Source organism: Scomber scombrus, chromosome 7, assembly GCF_963691925.1.
Source record: "Scomber scombrus chromosome 7, fScoSco1.1, whole genome shotgun sequence".
Lineage (NCBI taxonomy): Eukaryota > Metazoa > Chordata > Actinopteri > Scombriformes > Scombridae > Scomber > Scomber scombrus.
Window position 1 is genome coordinate 19,166,692 of NC_084976.1, and position 26,526 is coordinate 19,193,217.

Here is a 26,526-nt window from a genome sequence, read left to right on the forward strand (position 1 = left end):
AAAGTGAGGATAGGCAGGTCACATGGGTGTATGTTCATGTAAAGTTCACTATGTCTATCAGTGCCTGAGGCAGAGGAGAGAAGCTAGCTGTTGACCATTTGACCGCACTTTGTGCTCTCCTACTGTGCCTGTTCAGTTGCTGCTGTTTCTCTGTATCTCTGCTATATCCTGGTTTAAGCACACTCGCACAATATACACACTCTCAAACGTACATACACGTATAGTGGCAAATGATTAGTCGATTGACAAAAAACACGTCCTCAACAATTTTCATAATAGTTTAAAGGATATGCGTGTAGGGTTTAGTGGCATCTAGCAGTGAAGCTGCAGATTGCAACCAGCTGAATACTCCTCACATCCCCTCCCTCTCCTTTTTCTGGGCTACTGTAGAAATATGGCAGTGCAACATGGTGGGCTCCTTGGGAGGAGCTGCTCCCTATGTAGATGTAAAGGGCTCATTATAAGGTAACAAAAACACAACAATTCTTATTTCCATTAGAATTATACATTAATTAAAACATACTTGTAAATATTATATTCCATTTCTGCCGTGTCAGTTCCACTAGATGCCACTAAATTCTACACACTGCACCTTTAAAGCACCTTTAAATCATTTATTAAGCAAAAATGCCACAAAAAAAGCCTGTTTCCAACCTCTCACTTTTAGTCTGACAAAACAAATAATGTAAGAACACCACCATGAACTATGGAAAATTTTGATGGATGAATTGATTGAAAAGGATTAAATAATAGATTCACATTTCCCAGTTGGTCTTAACACAGGATATACAAGGTTATGTGTATATTTAAAGATATATTCTGTAATCATTTTCCCTCTCCTAACTGGTCATAAATACACAGTCCTTATCTTACCTACAGTAACACAATGCTTCAGTACTCTTAGTTAGCTAAATCAAGTGGTTATCTTCCAGGTTACATTCAAGTTACATTTAAAAAAAAATTAAATCTCTCTGCCTTTCCCTGGAAATAGTTTCCTTGCAGAAATGCAGCAGCAACACAAAGAGGGAATTTTGCACAAAACTGACCATAATTTTGGAGGATACCCACTTGATTTACGTACCTCAGCATTGAAACTTCACATGAGCTTTGGCTGAATGGTCAAATGGTCTTCCTTAGATCCTAAGGCACCATTTTTGGTTGAAATGTTGTCATGTCCATCAGTATGAGGAGAAAAATGATTACACTTATTAGTAAGTCTGTCATCACACGTACAGTATACGTATGCAAGTATTTAGACAGGCTTGAGAAATTGTGTACCTACTCTTAAATCGATAATGAAATTAATCACTAGCTGCAGCCCTGCAGTCATACACATGTACTCACACATTTCATTCTTTGTCATTTTGCAGAGAGACTTGTTCTGATGTTGTTCTGATCAATAGTTGCTGATTGTTCCTATTCGTTGCCTGTATTCTCTGGTCTTTGCTGTAAAATGCAGATTTAAGTAGTGCTGAAGATTTCTGGGTGTTACTGCCATCTAGTTGTAGACTCACCATTGTTTTGTGCATTTGAGTGTCTTGTATACGTAACTGTATCTGTGTATACCAAACATCAGTACTCCTGGCATGTCATGCATATTCTATAAAGCTGTGGTTTGTTCAGAAATCCTTAATACGAAGCCTTGTCACCTGTTGGAGATGTTTTCCCTTTAATACGCCGGGATTTTACCCTGTCAGTGTCAGAAGAGAGAGCGATGCTTATTTTCTCAACCACACACACGAGCACCTCTACACCGCACTGTACATGCATAAAGACACACCGCACTCTCAGAACATACACTTTGCAACCGCACATAATCACAAACACCACACAAATACCGATGCACCCATGTGAGCTTACACGCACACGCACACAAAAGCATAAATAGACATAGTGGTTGTTTTCAGTCTCCTGCTGGTTTTGACAGCCCACCAGAGTCCAGTCTCAGTGTGTTGTAACATGCTGACTCCTGCCATATCCCTCAAATCCCTTTCAATTAGAAGCTCCTGCGCTGGTCCTTCCACTCTGTGCAAACCCAGGGTATGAAACCCACCCACATACACACATATGCACACACACTCATGCTTAAAGCTTTCACAAAGACCTCCACATGTCACAAATGAGGGCGCATACTGTATGCTTGCACACATATGCTTACACCCTCCTTGCATAAACCCTATTGCACTCGCACAGTCACACACACACAAAATGAGGATAAGTCGCCTGTATCTGCCTATTATGCACATCCACGCTGTTGGCTCTCCTTGAATATTTAATGTTCTCTTTACAATGACTGCACCATTACCTAGGGCCCGCTAGCACCCAGCTTAGCTTACTGAGACACTGCAGACTAGTACTGAAGGTTGTCTAGCATTAGCATGGCTTGTTTCTGCTATTGAGACAGCACACAGAGATAGATGTTTCAGGATATTATCAGAAGTTAATGAACGTTAATTAACGCCACTCACTGCTGCTAAAAGATAATAATTTAGTAAGGGGGTTCTCAGTTCTTAAACTTTTGCTCCAAACCAAAATACTTTCTCTGCCTTCAAATTTTCCAGCATTATGAAAAAATTTGAAGTGGTATCATTTTTGCCTGTTCTTTTTCTTATGTTTGTATGTACGTTTTTCTGGGTTTTGTCTGATAGAGAGTAGTAAGCGCTGTTTACTGTCCATGTTCCCTGAGAGTGTTTTGATTGAATGTCTGTTGCAGAGCTGCGGTCGAAGTGCAGTCGAAATACTGTCATTGTAGCCACCTCTTCCTCCTCTCACTGCCAGACCTTGCATTACACAGACAAGCTGCACGAAGCTGCCAAACTTTACTCTACTGGCCTGCTTAACACTTATGTCCATTTTTTTTCCTTCTGGTGTGTGTGTGTGTGTGTGTGTGTGTGTGTGTTTGTTTGTGTTTGCCATATATCCTTGTGTATTTTTGTATGTGTTTGCATAGTTATACTGTATGTTTGTGCGTGTTGCCTCAGTCACACTTGTCACGACACTCATGACGTGACTTTTTTCAGGTGATTATGCCAAGATGTGTCAAGTGATGCTGCAAGAGGAAGATTCACAAAGCCTGAATCTTCTTGGGCGTGGTTCTGCCTTGTGCTGCTTCACAGACATTTTCAGGTCAACAGTGGACACAGAACAATGTGGTCTTGCAGCATCATTCACAAACAGATTTTTAAAATCACACTGACATGACATCTGAGGCCATGGTCTACCCTGTGTACATGTGATTTTCCATTGTGTAAACACCCTTGAAAATGCATTTAGACCAGAGCTTATGACATAAGAATTCATCAATCAAACCAAGCCAAATTGAAGGGATGGGGAATTCTGCTTGCAACAGAGCCACCTCTGTCACCAAAGCTCCCACAGTACAGATGAATCTGATTTATGTGTTGCACTCTGAAGCGCCGCCGCCATTACTGTGGTGGCAGAGTGGAACTGAACACATTTACACTGACAGTGAAAGTACAGATGTTAGGGTTGATCATGGTCGGCAAGTGATGTCACTTGACATCACTTGAGGCAATTGAGCTCCCTCTGGAGCCACAAAAGATTTTATTGATGTGTAAAATTGGTCGAACTTTCCTTTAAAACACAAGTCTAAAATTGGTTAAGGCTTTGGGCAAAAATAACATTAACATTCTGTTTGACCTCCACAGTCAGGATGTTGAAGTGTTTGGAGTAGTTAATTAAGGATAAGTTCACAGTTATTCAAGTCTGTCAGAAAACAATTATAGTCCTGTGCTCTCATGCACACTGAGCAGTTTTTGTTTGCTTTAATAGTTTCTCCTGTTTATTATACTGGTCATTACGTGATCCCTTCCTGATCCAGTCCCCATTTCCAAGTGTATGAGGGGGCCCCTGACTATTGTTTTGAAACAGATTTGAAACATTTTTAACTGATCCTTTTAACTCAGCAGGAATGACTTGCTGCTGGATTTATACATGAACAAGTGTAAAAGTTGAATTTCAACCAGGAAACCCAGCTCAGCAGGTTGGCTGTTCACCCACAGTCCATATATTTATACAGCGTCTTTATTGGTCCCTGGTTAGTCCTTTGCTCAGAATGTGATTGAGGATTTAACTGAGATTAACAAAAATACATTTCCCAAGGTTGAAGTTTACTGTTGGTACGACTGATAACAGCAAAGCCCCAAAAGTAAGTCAAACTGTCTGCTAAAATTGGATTCATTTTTATTGAAAATTTCAAGTTTTGTAGATTATGACCTGTTTTTTAATGACACTTGGTGACAACATTTTCAACATATATAACAGGCTCTACAGATTACTACACAGTAGTGTTAAAAAAAAGTGTGATGTTTTATCTGCATTTCTGTGAAATACTGGGGTTAACAAGTAGAGGTTCCACCTCAGTAACAGAGACTTGTTTATTTCTGTCTACAACTTGTATTCATCTGTAGCTCACTGTTTGTGCACTCATGAATTTGCTTTCATCCAACTGAGAGCTTTAATATGAAAATGTTTGTTTGTTTAGTGTCTGATTTGACACTAAATGACTAGTGCAACATATCTGGATGACCACTGTAGCATCATCAATCAGTGTAGCCTTTGCACATGCATAAATGTGTCAGGTAATTGTTCCCATCCCACACAACAATGAATATTTAGGGCTCAGTGTTCTAAAATAGAGCAAGTGCCCTGCAGTAAATACTATGCTCATGCAGCTTATAATATTCAGTTTTTATTGAGACTGTCAGAAAGATATTCTTTCATTTCAGTAGTCATTTGTGGTCTTAGTTTTTGGCGTTGCTGCATTGTATTGTGCTTTATTGTACAGGTTATTTTTCACCATCTGTATTATGCAAGGTAGGATAACATGATGCAGTCTAATACCATGATTATTGCGGGGTATTTGTATGGGACTGCACTGTACTATGATTTATAAGTCATCATGTATGTGACTGAGCAAGGTTATAGTATTGTTATTATTATAAAACAGGACCCGGTATGTTCAGACAAATATAGGGTTCTTGTGTAATTTTGATACTTGCTTTTGTTCAATACTGTGGTAAAGATTGCCACATCTTGTTTATCATCAGTGTACAAACAAAGGTAGTGTCTATTAAAACAAATGCTGCCTGTGATAGAAATATGGGCCTGTGTGAGCGCCACCCTCTGTCTAATTTTTCTCTCGCCTGTCTCCCCAGGTAGGCTGGTGGGAGAATGGCGTACTGAGGCTGCGGTACCCAGCCTGGTCTCGCTACGGGCCATTCCTTAAACCACCTGATGATGCCCAGCACCTGCGCGTTGTCACGCTGGAGGAAAGGCCATTTGTTATTGTTGAGCTGGCAGATCCTGCATCTGGGACTTGCATCCGTGACTCAGTGCCCTGCAGACGACCCCTTAATGCCAGGTTTGAATCATTTGGGGTGAAAGGCAAATTAGGTTTATGTGTTTTATTATGGTTGTGATGTTAATGACTTATTTCATATGATAATTTTCACTCGAAACTTTAGTTGATAGTGAAGGGGGAGAAAAAAGAATAGAGGCCCTAGAGCTGGAATGATTTGTCAATTTGTTGATTGACGATAAATTCATAAGCAGCTATATTGATAGTTGATAATTATTTTGAAACTAAAAAGCCAGTCTTTCCAGGTTTTCCAATGTAAGGATTAACTGATTTTCTTTTTATTCATATGTATGACAGTTAATTAAATATCCTTGGGTTTCAGACTTCGGGTCGGACAAAACGAGACATTTGGAGATGTCACCTTGGCCTCTGAGACATTAGGAGATTTTTCACTGATCTCCAACATCTTATAAACAAAGCAATTGATTGATAAATCTAGGAAATAATTAGCACAAAATGATTGTTGGCTGCAGCCCTAGAAACCTCTCTAATTCTGCTTTATGAATGGAGTTCCTAAGCCATTATGATGCCTTCCAATTGAGGTGACATCAATCACCTATCAAAACTGTAGTCTCTTCACTCCCTGACCATAATCAATAACAGACTGCTCTCCAGAGGATCAGTGGAATGACTCAGGGGTCTGGAATCAGATATGACCACAGTGACGCTTTATGGTTCATCAGCTTCTGAAGGGATGACAGCACCTATCCTACACTGGTCGATCAGACCTGTCAGAAAGGGCTCGGTTACAATACTCTTTCTGTGACCATTTCGAATTGTCTTGCTTCCTTTCCTTTCCTTTCCTATTTCTTCTTCTTTTCTTTTTCTTTTCCTTTTCCCTTTACCTTTCCCTTTCCTTTTCCTTTTCTTTCCTTTCCTATTTCTTCCTTTTTCTTTTCTTTCCTGTCTTGAACCAGACCATTACATGCCGCTGACACTTTCATGCCTTTACTGACTTTTTCTTTTGTGACCTCTTCACAGCGCCATCCATGAGGGTGTGGCTCCCATGAAGCAGTGTTGCAAGGGCTTCTGCATTGACATCCTCAAGAGATTGGCTAAGATTGTCGGCTTCACCTATGACCTTTACTTAGTGACCAATGGGAAACACGGGAAGAAAATTGATGGGGTTTGGAACGGCATGATTGGAGAGGCAAGTCTTTGCTTATATATATGGGGGGGAATGGGGGGGGGGGGGGCTGTGGTTCTGCCTGTCTGCCCTTGTGAGCTATGTGTTCTCAATGTTGGTCCTGTGTCACTGGTGTATTTGTGAGAGATATGTATGTGGTTTTCTTATTTGTGCCTCCGCATATTTTGTGTTGCCTTTTCCATCGACAAGCCGTATAGTAGTATTTCTCAGCTTGTGCTCCTGCCTCCTGGGTGACCAGTTAAACGCTATGTGTCACATCAATCGCTGTGAGAGTTATGGCCACTTAACCACTTGCCAGCAATCAGACAGCTGTCATTTATTACAAACATGTACATGCACACACACTGAGATAGATGGGAGAAAAAGAAAAATGCATGGTTACACAAATCGGATGGACAAGCATGATGCGGTGAACACACGCTTCTGCAAAAACGTTCCTAAAGTATGTTGATCTGCAGAGACACTTCCTTGTACACACAGAAGCACAAAGACACACACACACACACACACACACACACACACACACACACAAACACACACACACACACACACACACACACACACACACACACACACACACACACACACACACACACACACACACACACATATTGTCAGAGACCCCCTGGCTAGTTGGGATTAATCCTTGATATTTTCTTGGCAATACTCACTGTGGTTCATGATCCCCCATCAAGAAAGACACAATTATACTGGCAGAGAAATAAAAACAGGCACACAGAAATAGACAAGCATGCATACGTATTCACACACACTGAGATCGATATGGGGGCTGCTGTTTCATTGAAGCTCCCCACTGTTTCTATCTTTGTCCCAGAGGGAACTTGCCAAACGCCAGTTGTCACGGGTTTCAAAACAGTTCCACTGCACTCTCCTGCTCCATCAGTTATAATTTGAGCCCGGGTCAGAGCTGTCCGTCGAATCTATTTTCACATCCAAAAGGCCAAGTGAATTTTGTTTTCTCATACTAATGTGTGTCTTTTGATCAGATGTTCCAAAGCCTGCCATTCTTTGATCAGGTAATCCAGAGACTTGGCAAAGTTGAGGGGAGGGTGCTTTGCTTTCCGCTTCGCTTCATTTTTCTGCTGATTTGCTCTGAAGAGCGGATGTGCCATGTCTAATGTAGATTAACATTTTACTTGTACTGTACAATCAGCAGACACAGCAGTTTTCAGGTTTCTCTGGGGTAGGGGGAGACCCAGCTCATTTTGTATGGAGCAGTTACTTTAAATTTTGATATAAAAAATAAATTTTGGCAATTAAAAACAAAATCTGAACTGAAAAAAGAAACATTTTCATTGAAACACTTTCATACAAAAAAGCTGTATTGGGAATGAAAAATTTTGGGGGGGGGGTATTAGGAGTTTTTTATGTTGGATGTTTTTTATTAGTAAAACTTCCCTTGAGCCAAGAAAAGCGATTTAAAATTCCACAACGTCCACACAATGTTAAGTCTATGGGCCGAGTGGGAACTCGCAGGAACTAGTGGGTGGGGCAACACTAATGCACGTATTCAGTGGGCTGCAAAATGAAGATGCAAACCTGGAAGCTAAAAAACTTTTTTGGCATATGCGCCAGCCAAGCAATTCTTACAGGATTGAATGGGTGCCATTTTTGGTGTAGAATCTTGCTCTTAGTACATCCATGTTCCTAACCAACCGTCCGCCGCAAAGCCTCTGGATGCCTGCCCTTTGACCTTTAGTTTCCATGAGTTCAGCCGGAACTCCCAGAGCACAAGCAGCTAAGCTAACCCCTTTTCTCTGTATATTTTATCACATAGGAGCTTTAATTAGCTTAATAACAGTATGGTAGTTTGGCAGAGGTCCCCATGAACAAGCACTAAATTTGGCTAATTTGTGTTAGTTAGCTGACCTATGGTTAATGGTAGCTAAGTGTCTCGCACGGTGATGTCTTTTTTACCCCTTGAAGTTAGAGACCAGTGTTATTGCAGCAGGATCAAAATGCTGATATAATGAATTAAATATTCTGTTTGTTGCTGTTCCCCTCCCCTTCCAAGTATGCAGGAGAACCTATAGTGTCCATTAAAACTAACACTCCCGCTATGTAGATATAAAAGCCTCACTATCAGGCAATGAAAACACGACGATTCTTATTTTCATAGGATTTGTCACAAATTAAAACATACTTCTGAATATTATATTTCAATTCTGCCAGTTTGTTCCCTTAGATGCCACTAAATCTTACACACTGGTCCTTTAAGGCCCCGTTCAGTCTACATGATAGAAACAAGGCTGATGCATTCGATGTGTTTCATGAAAAATGTGGCTGTCAATGAATTGTAGTGGTTTCATGGAGATGTCAGTGAACTATCGAATTGTCCTAAACACATACAACTATAGGCAAATCTAAACTATCCCACCGCAGTAGGTATAGAAGCGGTAAAGGTTTTGCCCATTCAACTAAACAGCAAAATTCATGTAACCATTTTTTTCTCGGTATCATATAACTGATGTTTGCATTACCTGTAAAATTATACTGTCACAGCATGCAGCCAGTGAGGATTAGTCTTGTGCAGGTTGCAGTTAACATACAGATATGTGCTGCCTGTTTGTTTCCTGCAAGCTCTACTGTTACAGTAACTCCGATACACATTTGATTACATAGACAGACTAGATGCTAATGCTAGATAACTCCTACGAGTGAAATACAGATCAGGATCGAGCACTATTGTAATAATTTCAGCAACAAACAGAATATTAATTCAAAATATCAGTGTTTTCTATGCAAAAATAGCGATAGAAATTTGAAACCAATAATCAGTCATTGAAAAAACCAAAAAAACGGTCAGCGTAAAAATAAAAAAAATAAGATAATAGTATTTCAATAACAATGTTTTTTCTTACAGTTCAGATTTTGTTTTCAGTGGCAAGTAACTGCTGTGGCTCCATAATTTCGTTTGCTAAAGAGATGCACAAGAGACAGGTGTTCAGTATTTTTACCATATTGAATCTCAGTCCTTCCATACTGCAGGCACATTTTAAAGTGTACAAAGGGTCAGGATGCAGAAACGCCAGTAGCTCCCTTGGAAACAACTCCTTGTGGACTGTAAACGTTTGGCTGCCTGTAACTCTGCTCTACACACTTACCCATAATTAGGTTTCTCTCTTACCACTGGTTCATGTCTCCTTTAGGTGGTGTACAAGCGAGCGGACATGGCCATTGGCTCGCTGACTATTAATGAGGAGAGGTCAGAGGTCGTGGATTTCTCCGTCCCTTTTGTGGAGACGGGGATTAGCGTCATGGTCTCCCGTAGCAACGGAACTGTATCACCGTCCGCTTTCTTAGGTAAGAGGCTCTGTTTATGTGATGCTGTGACTGATGTACAGAATCTAAACCAAACTGTAAAGTGTCAAGTTTGCATAAAAAGCCTCAGTCTTTGGCTGCAGATCCTCACATCTAGATTGGCTGTTACTTTTTCTTAGCTGCTCATGTCTTCCCAACTTGTTTCACTCTGTCAGCAGAGTCAGGGCCCCAGTGGGAGCAAAGTGTTATTGGCCTATAGACCATTGAGATGATTGTAAAAGAGAGAAACCGTTTTTATGTACTTCTGGAGAATATGTTTACTCCAGTGGTTTGTATTTTCACTGCATACACAGCTCATCTCTCTTTCTACAGTACATAATAAGCCAAGTTTATGCAACTTTCTTGTCCTCTCTAATAATGCTAATAATAATTGAGTTACGTTACGTTACGTTATGGTATGTTGTTATGTTATGTTGTTATGTTATGTTGTTATGTTATGTTATGTTATGTTATGTTATATTATGTTATGTTATGTTATGTTATGTTATCTCATCGTGTCTTGTCTCATCTTATCTTACTCTATCCTATCTTATCCTATCTCATGCTCTCTTATCTTATCCTGTCTTACCCTATCCTATCGTATGCTATCTTATCCTATCTTATCCTATCTTATCTTAATTTCATAACACTGTACAAAGCTGTTTGATAGGCCATATGTTGCATTTTTATTCAACTCTTTTGTTTCCCTCTAAAGAGCCCTACAGCCCAGCGGTGTGGGTGATGATGTTCGTCATGTGCCTGACTGTGGTGGCTGTGACTGTCTTCATTTTTGAGTTCTTCAGTCCCGTGGGCTACAACCGCAGTCTGCAAAATGGCAAGAGTGAGTGATGGGTCTAAGCTGTCTGTGTTTTACCAGTCTGATAGATGGGTCTGCGTGCAGTCCATCACTGTTGCCACATGGATCAAATGGACAAACACTGAACGTACTCCTGGAATGTTGTTAACAAATTTCGAAGTCTAATTGATTTTTCATTATGATAATGAACTTTTTTGTTTCTACTGAGTTTGTTTTCTTGCTGTCTGATTGGTAAGTCATTACATTTAAAATGAACTGAAGGACATTTTGAATGCATTGCCCTGAATCCTTAACTGTAAGTGTGGTGAAGAGGAAATTATACCTACAGTGTGTGTTGAACTGCATCCAAGTATTCTTGATATTGAAGCAGCCATTTATTATTCAACAGCATAGTTTGTACCCCTGTGATATTCAGTATGCCTAATGCCTCGGTCCAATACGCAGTCTGACTCGCCTCTTTTACTGCATGATTGCTGTGCTCTACATAATGTTACCTCTCTGTCATCCTCCCATATATCCCACTCATTCACTCTCATCTCTCTACTTCCTTCCTCCTTTACTCCTGCTGTATAAAGGCAGAGCGTTTGAGTCCTTTGAACGGTGATTCGCACCATGTGGTTTAATCATTTGTCAGATCACGCAGCAGCTGAATTCAAAGCTGCCATCCTCAAAACGTATAGTCTCTGCTTTGGTGTTAAAAAGCTTGCTAGGTATTTTTAAATACAGTAAACCCATTTTACAGATTGTTCATGGAGGTTTTATTTGAATCAGCTGCTTCGCTATCGTCACATGCTACTAAATACACTATAGTGCTGGTGCACTGGCTGGATAAAAAAATATTTTCTACAACCACTCATTACATTCACTCTCTGCTTTTTCGTCTTTCTGGACAGAGGCTGGAGGTTCTACCTTCACCATAGGAAAATCTGTATGGCTTTTGTGGGCAATTGTCTTTAACAACTCTGTGCCAGTGGAGAACCCCAGAGGAACCACCAGCAAGATAATGGTGCTGATCTGGGCCTTCTTTGCTGTCATCTTCCTGGCCTCATACACAGCTAACCTGGCTGCCTTCATGATCCAGGAGGAGTACATTGACACAGTGTCAGGCCTCTCGGACAAGAAGGTACTTCATTGCATGAATACTGATTAAATGGGGAAAGGAGAAGGAGAATTAAAGTCTTAGAGTGAGACAAATCCCATGAATTTGAATGTTAAATTGATTAAAGCACAGGAATTTAGAAATGAATAAAATCTCATTTAACCTAACTCAATTACCACAGTTCTCGAATTCTTAAAAGACAGTTCTAAATACTACTTAAGTCCACGACCTGCTCTGTTTCAAAGATTTGACTGTGCATAGAGTGTTGTAAGTTAGTCTGGAAAGTGGACAGAAATAGGTCAGACAGATTGGTGCACAGCCTGGTGTGTCTCATGCCCGTTCCGTCTCCCTCCCTTGCCTCCCTTTGCTCCACTAGTTTCAGCATCCCGAGGAGCAGTATCCACCTCTGAAGTTTGGCACCGTGCCCAACGGGAGCACAGAAAAAAACATCCGCTCCAACTACCCAGGCATGCACCAGTACATGGGCAAATACAACCAGAGAGGAGTGGAGGACGCCATATTGAACCTCAAGACCGGGTGTGTTTGCCACAACATATTCTCTTACATTCACATGTGTTTCACTAGATTTTTGTCTGGGTCTCTCTTTTCGTTTATTGAATTATTGAATTAAGGAAGGTGTTACAATTGTTAAAAGTTTATTAGAAACTATATTGTCGCTAACTTCAGACATAAAATGAAGCATCGTATTAGTACATGCAGGACACGGCTGTAATCAGCTGACAGCCCGCTGATTGAATCAACATTTTAAATCAGTCACACACCAAACATAGCCACTCTCACATAGAGGCGGCCGATATAGATAGGACTCCCTCCTACAATGATCTCTGCGACACCAAAGCTGCCACACTCATCACTGCTGCTGGCAAAGCTTTGCTTCCACCTTTCTGGGTCAGAATCTTAATGTGGCTCAAACTGGTTAAACTGGAATTCAATGTCTTGTTTTGGGCCCATTCTTGTATACCCATGGGGGTTTTCTGCATTGCAGTAAAAAAAAAACTTGCTGTTTTACCTTAGCATGTTGATCAACTAATCCAGGGAGCATCTTAGAGCGGAGCCGTCAGCACAAAGCAAGGCAGTATTTCCATTTGTTGCAATAAATGGTAATTATAATTTACAGATCCCGAAGTTGAAAGAAAAAAATTAATACATTCAAAAGAGCTAATTAACGTCACAGAATTGCCCCTCTATTAAGGATATGTGATTCATTGTCTTAGAGACCTACATCTAAGTCTAAATCTAAATGCACCGTAGCATATTACCTTCAGACAGCCAAATAGAAATCAGGATTGTTTAATTTATTTTATTTTCTAATATTGTAATCCTTAGGCCATAGTACATTGTGCATGGTGCATTTACAGTGCATCCGGAAAGTATTCACTCCCCTTCACTTTCCCCACATTTTGTTATGTTACAGCCTTATTCCAAAATGGATTAAATTCCTTTTTTTTTCTCATCAATCTACACACAATACCCCATAATGACAAAGTAAAAAAGGTTTTTTAGAATTTTTTGCAGATTTATTAAAAATAAAAAACTGAAATATCGCATGTACATAAGTATTCACACCCTTTACTCAGTACCTTGTTGAGGCACCCTTATCAGCGATTACAGCCTCAAGTCTTCTTGGGTATGAAGCTACAAGCTTGGCTCACCAGTATTTGGGGTATTTCTCTTCTCAGTTTTTGCAAAAATTTCTAAAAAACCTTTTTCGCTTTGTCATTATAGGGTATTGTGTGTAGATTGATGAGAAAAAAAGGAATTTAATCCATTTTGGAATAAGGCTGTAACATGGAAGTGAAGGGGTGTGAATACTTTCCGGATGCACTGTATATTACAATTTTTTATATCGCAACCAAAATGTTATCTTTCTCCCAGAAAAGATGTTAAGATGCCCATCACTTTAAAAGTGTACAGATTTTATGTTGTCCCATAATAATAATCACAAGAAACATTTGCAGTAGTAGCATGTAGTCAACTTCGTATTAAAAATGTTTTAAAAACCTGTTTTACGTCAATCCATCTGAAAAAATGTACCTAATATTGATGATTATGATTATGATTATGATTATGATTATTATGATTATTATGATTATTATTATTATTATTATTATTAATTTATTTATTTATTTATTTTTTATTTATTTTAGTATTATTTTTCTCATGTGATTTCCTTATGTTATAAGTATTGCACTAGCGGGCCAAATGATACCTCAGCATTATTTTCAACTTCAGCTAACATTTTACATCTTCTGCCACACTTCCTGCTTTCCTGCACAGATTCTCTCACCTTTAGTCTCCCTCTCTCCACCTTCACCGCTATCTCCAACCACCCACACAGTGCAAGCAGCGTTTCCCTCTTCAGTTTTCTAGTGGAATCTCTATCATCCGTCATGTGTTGGATAATCCCAGTTTACTTTATCCTAAGCCTCTGTCATCGTTTCTCCCTCCCCATTGCTTTGACGCTACAATTATAACTCAGTGTTAACATGCACAAAAATGAGTAACTCCTACTTTTTCTTGCTGTCTTTTAATGTTTTTCAGTGTTTATCCCCCCTCTTCCCTCACTTCTCATCTTCTCTCATATCTTACCATTTATCGTCTCCCTTTCCCTTTCTTCTTCTCTTTTTTGGTCCATTCTTTCCCCTCCCAGTGTGCTTTCTTGGTGTGTCTGTATTTAAACTTTATAATCCTCATCACTCTCTGGCTCTATCCCATGTCTTTTCCCCCTGAAGTGTGTAAATCTCCCGCACCCTCCCTCTCTCCCTCTCTTTCTGTCACTGCGCTCTTTGCACCGTATAAATCCCCATCCTCCCCCCTCCTCCCTCCCCTCCGCCTCCTCCACCACCTTCCCGCTCCCTCTTACTCACACATCTTTCCCTGATCTCTGCCTTATTTTATTCTCCTTGTGTTTTCACTCTTTCCACCAAACTTGCCTCACTGTTCCACCGTTACGCTATTTTCTTGTGATGATTTAACTTTTCATGGCCTCTCTATCAAGCTGTGCGCCTGTATATTTTTGCACCCCAACTCTCTTCCCAGAGATCCACCTTTATATTTCCTCCCTTGCCTCAGCCAGTCTCCTCATCCCCCTGCTCCCTCTTTCCCATTAAATGATGAATGAATTCTCCCCTGATCCCTTTACAGGAAACTGGATGCTTTTATTTATGATGCTGCAGTATTGAACTATATGGCCAGGAAGGACGAAGGTTGTAAGGTAAGGAATAACTCACTCACTCACACACTGTAGATTAGACATATATGCTTGGCTTTTGGTCAGTTTTCCTAATTTCTGCGCATTGTCCTTTGTCCAAGGTGATGACCATAGGCTCGGGGAAGGTTTTTGCCACCACAGGCTACGGTATCGCCCTGCACAAAAACTCACGCTGGAAACGTCCTCTTGACCTGGCCCTGCTGCAGCTGGTGGGAGATGGTAAGAGCTATGGGGAGGAGAGAGGGAAATAATTAGGACAATGGGGGGACAAAGAGAAGGTTATGGGTAAAAGAAACGAGCTAAAGAGTAGAACAAGGGTGGGGGTGGATGGAGGACACAGGGGGTAGATGAATGAGAGGATGTTGAGAAGTGGATCGGGGTGGACGTAACGAGTGGGGAGAGCGATGGCTGTAAGGTGTGTTGATTGTGACAGAGGGAATAATGGTATGTAGGAGAGGGCTGACGGTTCTCATAAAGAGGTTTGTAGATGTCTTTATTGACTGGCTGAGAGTAAGAGAAATAATGGGGGGAGGTGGGAGCTCCAAGCATTGCAGAAATGACTTGATTTTTGTGGTGAAAGTGCACATATACCTCCCCTCTTTTTCACTCCTCTCAATCTCTCTAACTTTCACTCTCTATCCCTTTTTCCTGCTCAAGCTGGTAAAAGAAAAAAAAGGATTTACTTGTGTGAGTCAATGTTGTAAAAAAGGATCATCACAACTTGTGCAGTGACAGATTTACACTCATTACAGATTAGCTGAAACTGACAGAGAGAGCGAGGAAGTGTGAGGAAAAAAATAACCAAAGAGAAACACCTGAAAATACCCTGAACACAAGATGTGGAAATATTGCACTGAAGCAAAAAGGAGTTATAGAAAACAGATTGGATAATTGAATAATTGATAGCTATGGGAGAATCATTAGTATGCTGTTTGTCCACTGCACACAGTGTTTAGGATTAATCCGCCGGAGGAAGGTTCCTTGTGTGTGACAGAGAGAATCTGTTTTTAGCAATAGTTGTCAGTACACTAATGCTTGATTGTCATTTAACACAGTCCACCACACACATTTATTGTCTCAATCGGATGCTGCTTGTTTGGCTTTTCCTCGTGTTTTAAATCAGCTTTGCTTATGGCATGGCGGACAAAGCCCTTTAGCTGTTTCTGGCACACAGACACTTTAGCTGCTTACACACTGATAATGCCAATTTGGTGCCAAGATCTATTAAATAAGACTGGCGTCTGGAGCTGAATAGCTGGACCTGGAAAAGGATGTGTGCGCAAGAAAAACAGAGAGCCCAGACAGCCTTGACATGCTACGTCTGTTGTTTCTTTCAGTTATTTTTCTTTCTGTATTGCGCATGCCCTTGTCATCGCTTCTGTTTAGCAAAAGCCCTCAACGTCAGCTGTGTACTTTATGCTGGATGGATCTAGTTACAGGGTGGTGGTGAATGCTGAGGGTTCTAGTAGTATGAAGGTATTATTGGAGTGGATTACCAAGGAAGAGGATTAGGTTGTTTGGATGTGCAGGGAGGGGAGGGGGGACTTGCATTCAGCATGCCCTCAAAGGCTGCATCTCAAAAATCGCCTCAAGGACTCGGCATCACACCTTCAGCTGAACTAAATCGTGTCACAGTGTTACATCATTATTGTACTATGCCGTGTTGAGTCATATCATTTTACAACTGCATTAGAGGATAGAGGGGCACTAGAGACGTCCACCACTGCTTTGTCACCCTGTGAGTGTGTTGTTTCCCTGCTGCTTCTGGTGATTCATACCACAGATTTAAGAAATGGTCCATTGATCTCACTACAACTTGTTTCCTGATAAAGGCAAAACTGCTCAGTAGCAAGATTTCCCTTTCTGCACTTATCAGATCCACTCCTATTTTTTTGCATAGTATCATGATTTGAATCCAAGAATATATATTATTCAGTGACCAGATATTATAAAAATGTGAGAAACTCAGTTTGCAGCTCTTGGCTGGCAGGGTGTTTTTCAGCAATCTTGCAATGCATGCTGAGAGGTTTGTCATGTTGTGATAAAAAGCACAGGATTGTACGGGTCATGGTTTACTGCTCAACAAATGTGGAGCTCAGCGTCTCTGGACATTGTACATCAGCCACATTGTAAAATGCATCATGCATGCAGGCACTGGCACATTTACATATGCTCTCTCACACACACACACACACACACACACACAAACACACACACACACACACACACACACACACACGCACACACAAATACAGTTTCCTTTATTTAACAATGTCTTTGTAGTGCATGCCAACTATGCGTCTGCAGCATGCCAGCTCTCCCTGACCTGACAGAGGTGTAGTGTGGATTTGACACCTGTCAGATTTGGCAGGCCTGAGGTGCCTGCGACTGAGAGGTAGAGACAACTGCCATCACAAAGGTCTAAGGGAGGCAAGAAACAGGCACAGTGAGAGGAGTCAGATTGCAAAAGAGTGAGACGAAGAAGCACACAATGAATCACTGGAAGTCAAATGGTAGGTGAGGCAGGAGATGTGAATTAGAGCTTAGAGAAAGAATTCAGCTGGGAAGTAGAGGACCGACGTGAGACCACCTGTTTGTCTGTTTCCTTCACTAAGATGCATGCTGTTTTCCCATCATGCTCGTGTTTGGACACACAGCTGCTACTGAAGGCCATTGACACAGAAAAATCCTCTCCAATAGTCCATACTTAAAAGCAAACCTCGTCTTTTTTTTTGGGAATGTGTGAGTGAAGCTGAGACAGGGAGTTGTTACCTGAGTCTGCCAGTGGGCTGCAGTAGCACTGTGTCCAGCTGTTGCTGTAGCTGGAGGCCACGGCTGATGGGCTAATGATGTTCTACAGGAGACACATTAGCCAGATCACACAGATGACTGAGTCTGCTTCATTTAAGCTACGCAAGCACAACTAATGATGGCAAAAATGAAAGGCTAGAGCTTGAGTTTTTGCAGAGCAGTGCAGTGTCGAACGTGGACGTGTGACTTGTCTGGTTTTAAACCTTAGACCTGGTTATTGCAGTTGTGCTCATGCGGCCATTGCTATTAGTGCAACAGAAAACTGTCATTACGAGGTCTTTTTGAGAATACGCCTCTTTAATTCCATCATGAATCATACGCTGAATCTTCTGGTTGTCCATCACTATGGTTACACCAGTAACCCCCGCAGCCTGTCAGAGGTTTAGCAGGGCAGCTCAGATCCGTTAGGTCAGTGAAATCATAAATGAAAAGGCAGATTCGTGGGTAAAGCGGTCTTGCCTGGTTCCTGGTAGGTTAACTGATGGAAATCTTGAATCCCTCTGAGCTTTACCACCTTGATGGAGATTCTGACCATCCCTCCAGCACAATTAAATGATTATGATCTTCTTCCACTGCCTCTGTCTCCTGTCCCTTTCTATTAGTTCTTTCTCTCTCTCGCTCTCTTCACATACCTCCTTCTTTTTCTCTCCTCTCATCCTTTTAAAGCTGAGGAGTATTCCCACTGTTTGTCATAACAACACAATCTCAGCCTCTCTTCCTCCATCTCTGCTTCCCTTGTTCCAACCCCCTCCAACTCTTTCTGTCGGTCTCATTTCCCCTGACGTATATGTGGACAGAGAATGAATGCTGAGCTCTCTCTCCCTTTATAAAACATTCTTCCCAACTCTCTTATTACGCCCCTCCCTTTATTCCATGCTTTTTCAGCCTATCCAACCATCTGGCTGGGGCTCCTGGTCTCCCTTTCCCCTCCTCTCCTCATTTACTCTTGGTTACAATGTTGAGATTAGGTTGTCGGTGCCATTTTACTTCTCAGAGCTACTTGATTGTTTTGAACTCTCTCTCTCTCTCTTTCTCAGTCTCCTTCCTCTTTGTTACTTTAGACACAGTGCTGCTTTTTGTATTATTGACCTCTGACCTTGACAAGTCACCTTGGATAATGGGCAAACAGCAAGCATTACTGTAGACCTGTACTTTAGTGCTTATTATTAGCTTTTCTGTCTCTCTGTGCGTCCTCTGTCACTATCTATATATCGGTCTATCTATCAATCTATCTATCCATAACCTTGAAATAACCTCAAGGCTCCCAGCTTTAACTTTTCGTCAATCTAACATAATCCCTTCTCATCTCTTAACCTCTTGATGTCTTGTCCTACCTTTCTCTACTTTCTTTTTTTATTGCACATTTCAATCCTCTTCTCCACTCCCTATGTCCCCCCATTTTCTTTGCCCTTCTCTCCTTGTACACCACACCCTTTTAACCTCATCCATTTCCCTTTTCCCACTTCTCTTCCTGATCCTTTTCCCACCCCTCCCCCTACCTCTCCCCTTTTTCCAGATGAGATTGAGATGCTGGAGCGCCTCTGGCTGTCAGGTATCTGCCATAATGACAAAATTGAGGTGATGAGCAGTAAACTAGACATTGACAACATGGCTGGGGTCTTCTACATGCTGCTGGTGGCCATGGGCCTCAGTCTGCTGGTGTTTGCCTGGGAACACTTGGTCTACTGGAAGCTGCGACACTGCATGGCCACCAGCTCTGGCAAATTGGACTTTCTCCTGGCAATCAGCAGGGTAAGAGCTTTTATCTGTGTGTGTCTAGTGTTTTTCTATGTAAGCACACTATGTGTCATACTTTTGTTTTGCAGATACCCTTAAAAGGGTTTTTGTCTACATTTTAAATCCACATTCCCACTGCTAATACTTTATCTTTCACTCTGTTAAACACACAAGCAAAAACTCTTGGGGTAACCAATGAATGAGTTTCCCTAAATTTAATTGCATTAAAACCATGCTACACTAATTCAGGACAATGTCTATGATGGAACCAAAATGCTGTGTATGTAACCATATGAACATACATGTGTAAGCATGTGTGTTCCTGCCTGTGTGTGCCTTTATCTGTTACTGAGTGTAAGTGTTGGAAAGCGTGAGGTCTGGGGTCAATTCAATTCCATTCAGTCAATTCTGGAGATTAATTGAAATTCAATTCTGCTTACACCCTGGATATCCTGTTCCTTTGACAGTGACCTTGACAGAACCAGCCCACACTATATGCATGTGATTATTGTGGGTTTGCCAAGAATAATTTATCCAATTCCACCACTGTGCTTGTAATTTATGCATTTATGTGTGCGATTGCATTAACCAAACAATGCACAACTTTACTATAAATAGGAATGGGTGTTTATCTGAAAAACAGCAATCTTGCATTTCCTTTGAAACCTGGAATTTTTTAGATTATGGCTTTATGATTTCCACTTTCCTCCACTCTTCTCTCTCTCTCCCTCTTGTTATTTCTCATGTACTTACATTAACACAATGTCTTGTGTTCCTGTGTGGCATCATATCTGTTGCATCTCTACACACCCACATTTTTAAATTAGTTGCCAATCTATACCTGAACTATTACTTTCTAATTTAATTCTACTTCCTTTCATGCTACTCTAAATAATACTCTTTGTTTTTTCTCAGGGCATGTATAGCTGCTGTAGCTTTGAGGATGAAACAGCGCCAGGTGGAGTTAAAACTTTGCCCACTCATCACCACACTGCGATGGTTACAGTCCCTTCTCAGCCACATGTTGTCTCAACGTCTATGACAAACCCAGTCATTGCCATGGCGCAACAGCAGCAACAACCACAACAACAGCAACCACCACCCGTCTACAAAACACCTCTACCGGGCTCTCCTCCCACCGTGGTGCATTCTGGTACAGCACTGGGTCCCTCCAACACCCCCATTGCTGGTGCACCCCTCCCTTGCTCCACTTTCCTGCCCCGGCCAGACCGCAGACTGGCTGTGGTGGATCGCTGGAGGCTACCCAAATCTGCAACAGCCACCAACCCTATGGCTGTAAGAGGGGCCATCACTGACATGGGACCCTTTGCTCAGAAAGTCCCACCAAACTGGGCTTCAACTGCTGGAGGGGGTGGGGGACTCGATGGCTATAAGAGATACTATGGTCCCATTGACCCTGAGGGACTGGGGCCCTGCATGGAGCAGCAGGCAGGGTCCCAGACCCCCAAGACTATGCCCAGGGGCCACCCCCAACCCCCTCCAGCCAGTGTGGCCTTCTACTCAGAGAAGGGCATGGACCACGGGGTGGGGAAGAGGGTGGTGGGAGGTGGCAGTGGAGGTCAGGGGAAAGGGGCCGTTAAACCTCTGGGAACTCCCAGACTGCCTCCTAAGAGTCAGGCCCCTCTGCCTCCTACACCCCCACTGCCACACCCCTCTCCCCCTCTCCCCTCATCCTTCTGGAGAAAGCGTAGGCCCAAGAAGCCCAAAGAGCCTGGAGGGCCACTGTACGAGAACATTCTGCCCCTGGGGCGGAGGGGAGGAGCACGAGATGGAGTGAGAGAGGGAGGAGGGAGGAGGGCACGCCCCCTTTCTCCCCCACTCTCACTTCCTGTGCCAGTTCCCCTCAGCCCCTCCTATACCCCCCCTTCTCCCTCCGCATCCTTGCACTATACTTCCTCGTCCTCGTCGTCGACCACCTCATCCACAACCACATCCTCGTCTGCATCATCTTCTCGCTCCACCTCTCCCACTTACTCTTACAGCTCCTCCAGGAGCACACGAGACAGGACTGGAGGAATAGATGGAGAGGATGATGATGATGATGAGGAGCTGACAGAAGAGTCAAGCCTCCTCCTTGGGAGGGGGAGAGAGAGGGAACGCTCAATCATCAGGCCTCGTTCCCTCAGCCACGGGCGTCTGCCACCACCTATACCCCCCAGGAAACCACGCACATCCTGGGGTGACAGAGAAAGGGAACGGGAGAGAGGGGGCAGCCAACTGTCTCAACTTCAAGAGTGGTGGGCAAGCTGGAGTGAGAGAGAAAGGAGTGGAGTGGGTGGCGATGCTGAGAGGCAAAAAAGGGAAAAGAAGAGGAGAAAAGAGAAGGAGAAAGAGAAGAAGAAAAAGAAAAAGAACAAAAAGAGGAAAAAGAGGGAAGAAAGGGAAAGAGAGCGTGAGAGAGAAAGGAAGAGGCGAAAGGTGAAAAAGAAGAAGAAGAAGGCGCTGAAGACAAAGAAAAGGAAGAAATCAATTGGGGGAAAACGCTCTGAGCCAGAGGAGGGAGATGTAGAGCAAGAGAGGGAAGGAGAGGCAGAGGGAGACAGGGAAGAAGGGATGCAAGACTACTCTTCCTTTTCTACCCAGTATCGGGGCACATTTGGAGAGAAGGGACGAGATTCGTGGGAAGGAGAGAGGGAGAGAGTCAGAAGAGAGGGAGGAGATGAGGGAAATGACAGGGAGGAGGAGGACAGCAGCAGAAGCAGGGAAAGGCGTCCCAAATCTTCACGCTCACATTCCAGACATCGTACCCCCAGTAAGCGCTACCCCAACCTCAACAAACTGCCCGCATCAGTTAAATTTTGGGTGAATGGTAGAGGGGATGACTCTAATACTCCTCCCACGTCCCTCCACCCGCTCCTTCCTTCCTACAAGCGGCGAAGGAGTGGAGGGTTGGACAGGGATGACAGTGGTAGAGTCGGAGAGCGGCGTCCTTTGTTAATGCATTACGAAAAAGAGAAAGCACAGACAAGAGAAGGGCCGTCGTTCCATGAGTGGGACTCTGAGGATGATGAGGATGATGATGATGAGGACGAGGATGACAGGGAAAGAGTGAGGGAGAGGGTGGAGGAGAGGGGAAGGAGGGCAGGTAGGGGGGCGGTGTCTGAATCAGAGAGGGACAGAGCAAGGGCAGAGGACAGTTACTCAGATGAGGGCTCGTCAGGTGAGTTCGGTCGCTTTGAAAGGTACTGGGAGGGAGGTGTAGGGGGGAGCAGCACTGGAATAGGGGGCATAGGTGGAGGAGGCTGGTTCTTTGGTACGTACCCCTCCAGAGAGAAAGGGGGCAGTATCAACAGTCGTGATGATTCCTTACTAGGAACAAGGGCAGAGGGCTGGATTGGTACTGATTTCTGGGGGTCAGGGCCAGGTGTAGGTTGGGGATCAGCGGGAGGGAGTGGGGGGCTGGGCTCACATTGGCCTCCACCTCCGACATCCTTCCCTCCACCTAGAAGATACTGGTCTATGGACAAAATCCCTGTGAAAGGAGAGAAAAAGTGGAAGAATGAAGGAGGGAAGAGCAAGGGGAGGGCTAGGGACAGAGGGGAGGAGGCAGGACGGGCCACCATGTGTTCCTGTAGCCTCTACCCCCAACCCCATCCTTACCCACACCCCCACAGCCGCTCGCACACCTCCCACTCCAAGAGAGGAGCCACTGCGCTTTCACATAGCCAGGAAGAGCTTCTCCCCCACTGCCACAGCTTCAGCGGGGGCTCTCGTCCCAAGCCTCTGCCTCCCAAACCAGATCCCAGTCAGCCCAAATCAGGCAGCCAATCTAACCTCAGCCTCAGCACACAGCCCACAGACCATCCGCCTCTGCCCTCACCGTCGCCACCCCAGCAGCCGTCCATGTCTCCCACCTCCCTCCCAATGCCCATCTTGCCTCCACCCTCCTCATCCTCCGTCTCACCACCAGCAGGGGTAGGGATGGCTGGCCAGGGCCAGGCTCAGGCTTCAGCCAGTGCCAAACTCCAGTATCAGAGACTGCGCTCTGTGCCACAGCCACGGAGGTTCTATTCCCCTCACCTGCCACTTAAAGCCAAGAGTCTGTGCTCACGCCGAGGGTCTGCCCACTTCTCCAGCCTGGAGAGTGAGGTATGACAGGGGGAGAGGAGAGAGGGAGACGTAGAAACGAGCACCACTGCTATCGAGAACCGTGCTGCCACGGCAGCTGGAGCCAGGGGTGACCCCAGAGATATGGCTGCCTTGGTGACCTTAGGTAATCAATTAGCAACCATCACTGCGGGAACTAATATGGACAGTAGTTCTGTTGCTACCACTACTGTGTGTGAGAGCAACACTAACACTACGGCCACCCGCTCCCTTGTACGCGTTCTGGTGCGGGCGACAGTGAGATGCCACACCAGTGTGAGCTACATCCGTTTGGATGGTTCTCATGACAACGAGAGTGAAGGTGAGGCTGCATCACCGGGGACAGCAGCCCCAGACCTTCTCCTCCGCTCAGAATTGAGCTTTGTGATGTCATCTTCGGTTCTCCTCCCCTCCCCGAGTCACAATTATGGATAAGAATAGTCTCCAACCTGTGAGTAATGATGTCATATTTGTACACACACACACATGCACGAGCGCACACACACAGATATATGCTCAAAACGTCTCCCTCCCTCTGGCTTTGAGAACACACCTCGGTGGGGTTTAGAGTGACCCACCCTCTCCCGAAAGATGCTAGTGTTTGGTCCACAGACTCTGGCTCCCTGTCCTCTCTGGCTGTTGGCTTTTGAACTTGATGGGTGGACTGCTTCTCGGTGTTGGAGAGACTGCCCCCTCTTCTTCCCTTTTGTAAATCAGTTGTTATGAAAAGCAATGCAGTCACCTCTCTCATGCACTCTGTCTGCCTGATCACCTTTCACTGGGCAGTGAGGACAGTGCTATTTATTTGCCCTTTGACCTCATGACACCATCAGACCCATCTAGCTCTACCCCAGGACCATATACGAGATGTCATGTTTTACTAGAAAACCCTTTTAACGAATCAGATTGAACAGGAACCACTTCTTTTCCTCCCTGTCGGAGCTTGTCATGTCACCTCTGGTCCAACCAGGACTGGAACACACATTATCAAAGTATTTGAACAAAAAAACTGAACTTTAAAAGAGAAATAACAATAAGAACAAAAAAGACATGTAGCAGATTTTCTTTTTCTGTCTGTCTTTTCTTTACTTTCTTACTCAGACTTTTCTCCCCACCCCTCTTTTTTATTCTATCAGTATATTTCTCTCACTGTGTTAGTGTTTTAATAAAGAGGCGGCTGGTTGTGGCTAGTGTTGGAAGTGGGAATTATTCAATAGCAGTGCCAAATTTCCACACAGGAGCTTTTAAGCAAGATTAGTTTTTGAGTAATTTGTTTTCATAGAGAAAGACCCATCTTTTTTTCCCCACATGTGAACAACGCATAATTCATCATCATATAAGTGGATTAAGGGGATGATTGGTGCAATATCTGTAATTGGCACTAGATGGCTGTATAATATTCAAATAAGCTTTGGAGGCAATTGTGCAAGAGACTTCTGGTGGATTTTATAATTGTAGCTGCATAATACAGAGCAAGGAGTGTGCAGCTATGAACTTTATTGCTTTTATGAAAGTGGCTAGTCAGGATATATTCAGAGGATTCAGAGAAAGTAAAGGAAATCGAATCAAGTGCAGCGCTTTGTAAAAACTCTGAGGATATTATTGTATTTCACTACTATACTGTACTTTGGCGAAGTTTGTAGATGATGGATTACATGAAGCACAATTCCTCATTGTATTTTTCAGACATGTGTGCCACAGTTGTAACTGCACAATCTACAGGTCACATATTGTATAGTAAAAAATCAAAAAAAATCAAATAAATCACCTGATGTTAACTCATGGACAATAAAAGTCACTGTAACCAAGGTTCAAATAGCAAAATACCACAGACACTTGTGCTGAGGAAATAATCTTTGACTATTTCCTTTCAGCAAATAAGACAACAAATTACTGTGAATGTTTTGAGTTCCAATTTGAGGTGCACAATAGCTGAGACTACACTGAATACAGTCAGTAATAACTCTTGTTATCAAGATTATCAGACGACTGTTTGACTTTGAGCAATATTCCCACCTTCAATGTGACAGGGATGCAAGGGCACAACTGTTTGCATCGTAATTTTTATTTTTTAATGTTTTATGTATTTAATTATTTATTTATTTATGTATGTCTGTTTTAAAATGAGAACATTTGTTTCAGCCGGAGTCAGATGTTACACATCTTCAGTGATTTTCTTACATGTTGGATTGGTTTAACCTAATTTGGTCTGATGTGATTTTGATTTATTAGATAGAGTCCACAACACCTGGCTCTGGCTGACAAATATGAATACAAAATGCTATTTGTTCATGAGAGAGTAATGAACTGTAGCAGTGCATCTTCTGTGAGCTGTGCCAAAAGCCATCTACAGTGTAAACTGTGCCAATGTTACCAACATTGCCAACATGTACTCCATCTTCATAAGGTCAGCATTTCCACCTCATCTCTCACACTAAGACCAGCCACAGCCCAGCGCTCCTTCTATTGTAGTTGAATGTAGCTTTGACATGATGTAGCAAAAGAACATCTACTTTTAGACTTTGTAGCTTTTGGGATGCTGTCGATAATGGCTAGAAGGAGGGGAGGGGGGGGTTTGACCTGCTATGTGAGGGACTGTGCGTTGTGTTTGTGCATGTCGTCACAGATCGAAGGGTTAGTCGACCTTCTCAATTCCCCTTTTGACTCCTTTGCCTTTCAGTGAGGGCAGACTGTACCTTTTATCTGCACATGGATTGCTTTTTTCTAGGTATGCGTGGGGCAATTTTTAAAACAATCGTTTTGTTGTTTTAGAGAAATGCTTTTGTCATTTCCTCATCATTTGGAAAGCCCCAGAATCATTGCATGTTTAACTGAATGAAATCTCAAAGATTAGTGGTGGGAGGGTTGTGTAGTT

The 26,526-nt window shown here is 43.0% G+C and overlaps 2 protein-coding genes across 2 annotated transcripts in view; both read left to right on the plus strand.

The window, feature by feature from the left end:
* Window positions 1–21,998, plus strand: part of LOC133983899 (glutamate receptor ionotropic, NMDA 2D) — a gene marked incomplete at its 3' end in the record, with an annotated part of 31,203 nt that extends 9,205 nt beyond the window's left edge. The window contains exons 7-17 of the mRNA XM_062423114.1: window positions 5,178–5,383; window positions 6,362–6,530; window positions 9,698–9,851; window positions 10,564–10,689; window positions 11,559–11,788; window positions 12,141–12,301; window positions 14,930–14,999; window positions 15,098–15,215; window positions 19,324–19,559; window positions 20,460–21,027; window positions 21,136–21,998. Of these exons, the coding sequence (XP_062279098.1) occupies window positions 5,178–5,383; window positions 6,362–6,530; window positions 9,698–9,851; window positions 10,564–10,689; window positions 11,559–11,788; window positions 12,141–12,301; window positions 14,930–14,999; window positions 15,098–15,215; window positions 19,324–19,559; window positions 20,460–21,027; window positions 21,136–21,998 (2,901 nt within the window). The remainder of the gene's footprint in view (window positions 1–5,177; window positions 5,384–6,361; window positions 6,531–9,697; window positions 9,852–10,563; window positions 10,690–11,558; window positions 11,789–12,140; window positions 12,302–14,929; window positions 15,000–15,097; window positions 15,216–19,323; window positions 19,560–20,459; window positions 21,028–21,135) is intronic.
* Window positions 1–26,526, plus strand: part of foxj2 (forkhead box J2) — a 321,604-nt gene that overhangs the window by 147,904 nt on the left and 147,174 nt on the right. The gene's annotated exons all lie outside the window — the stretch shown is intronic.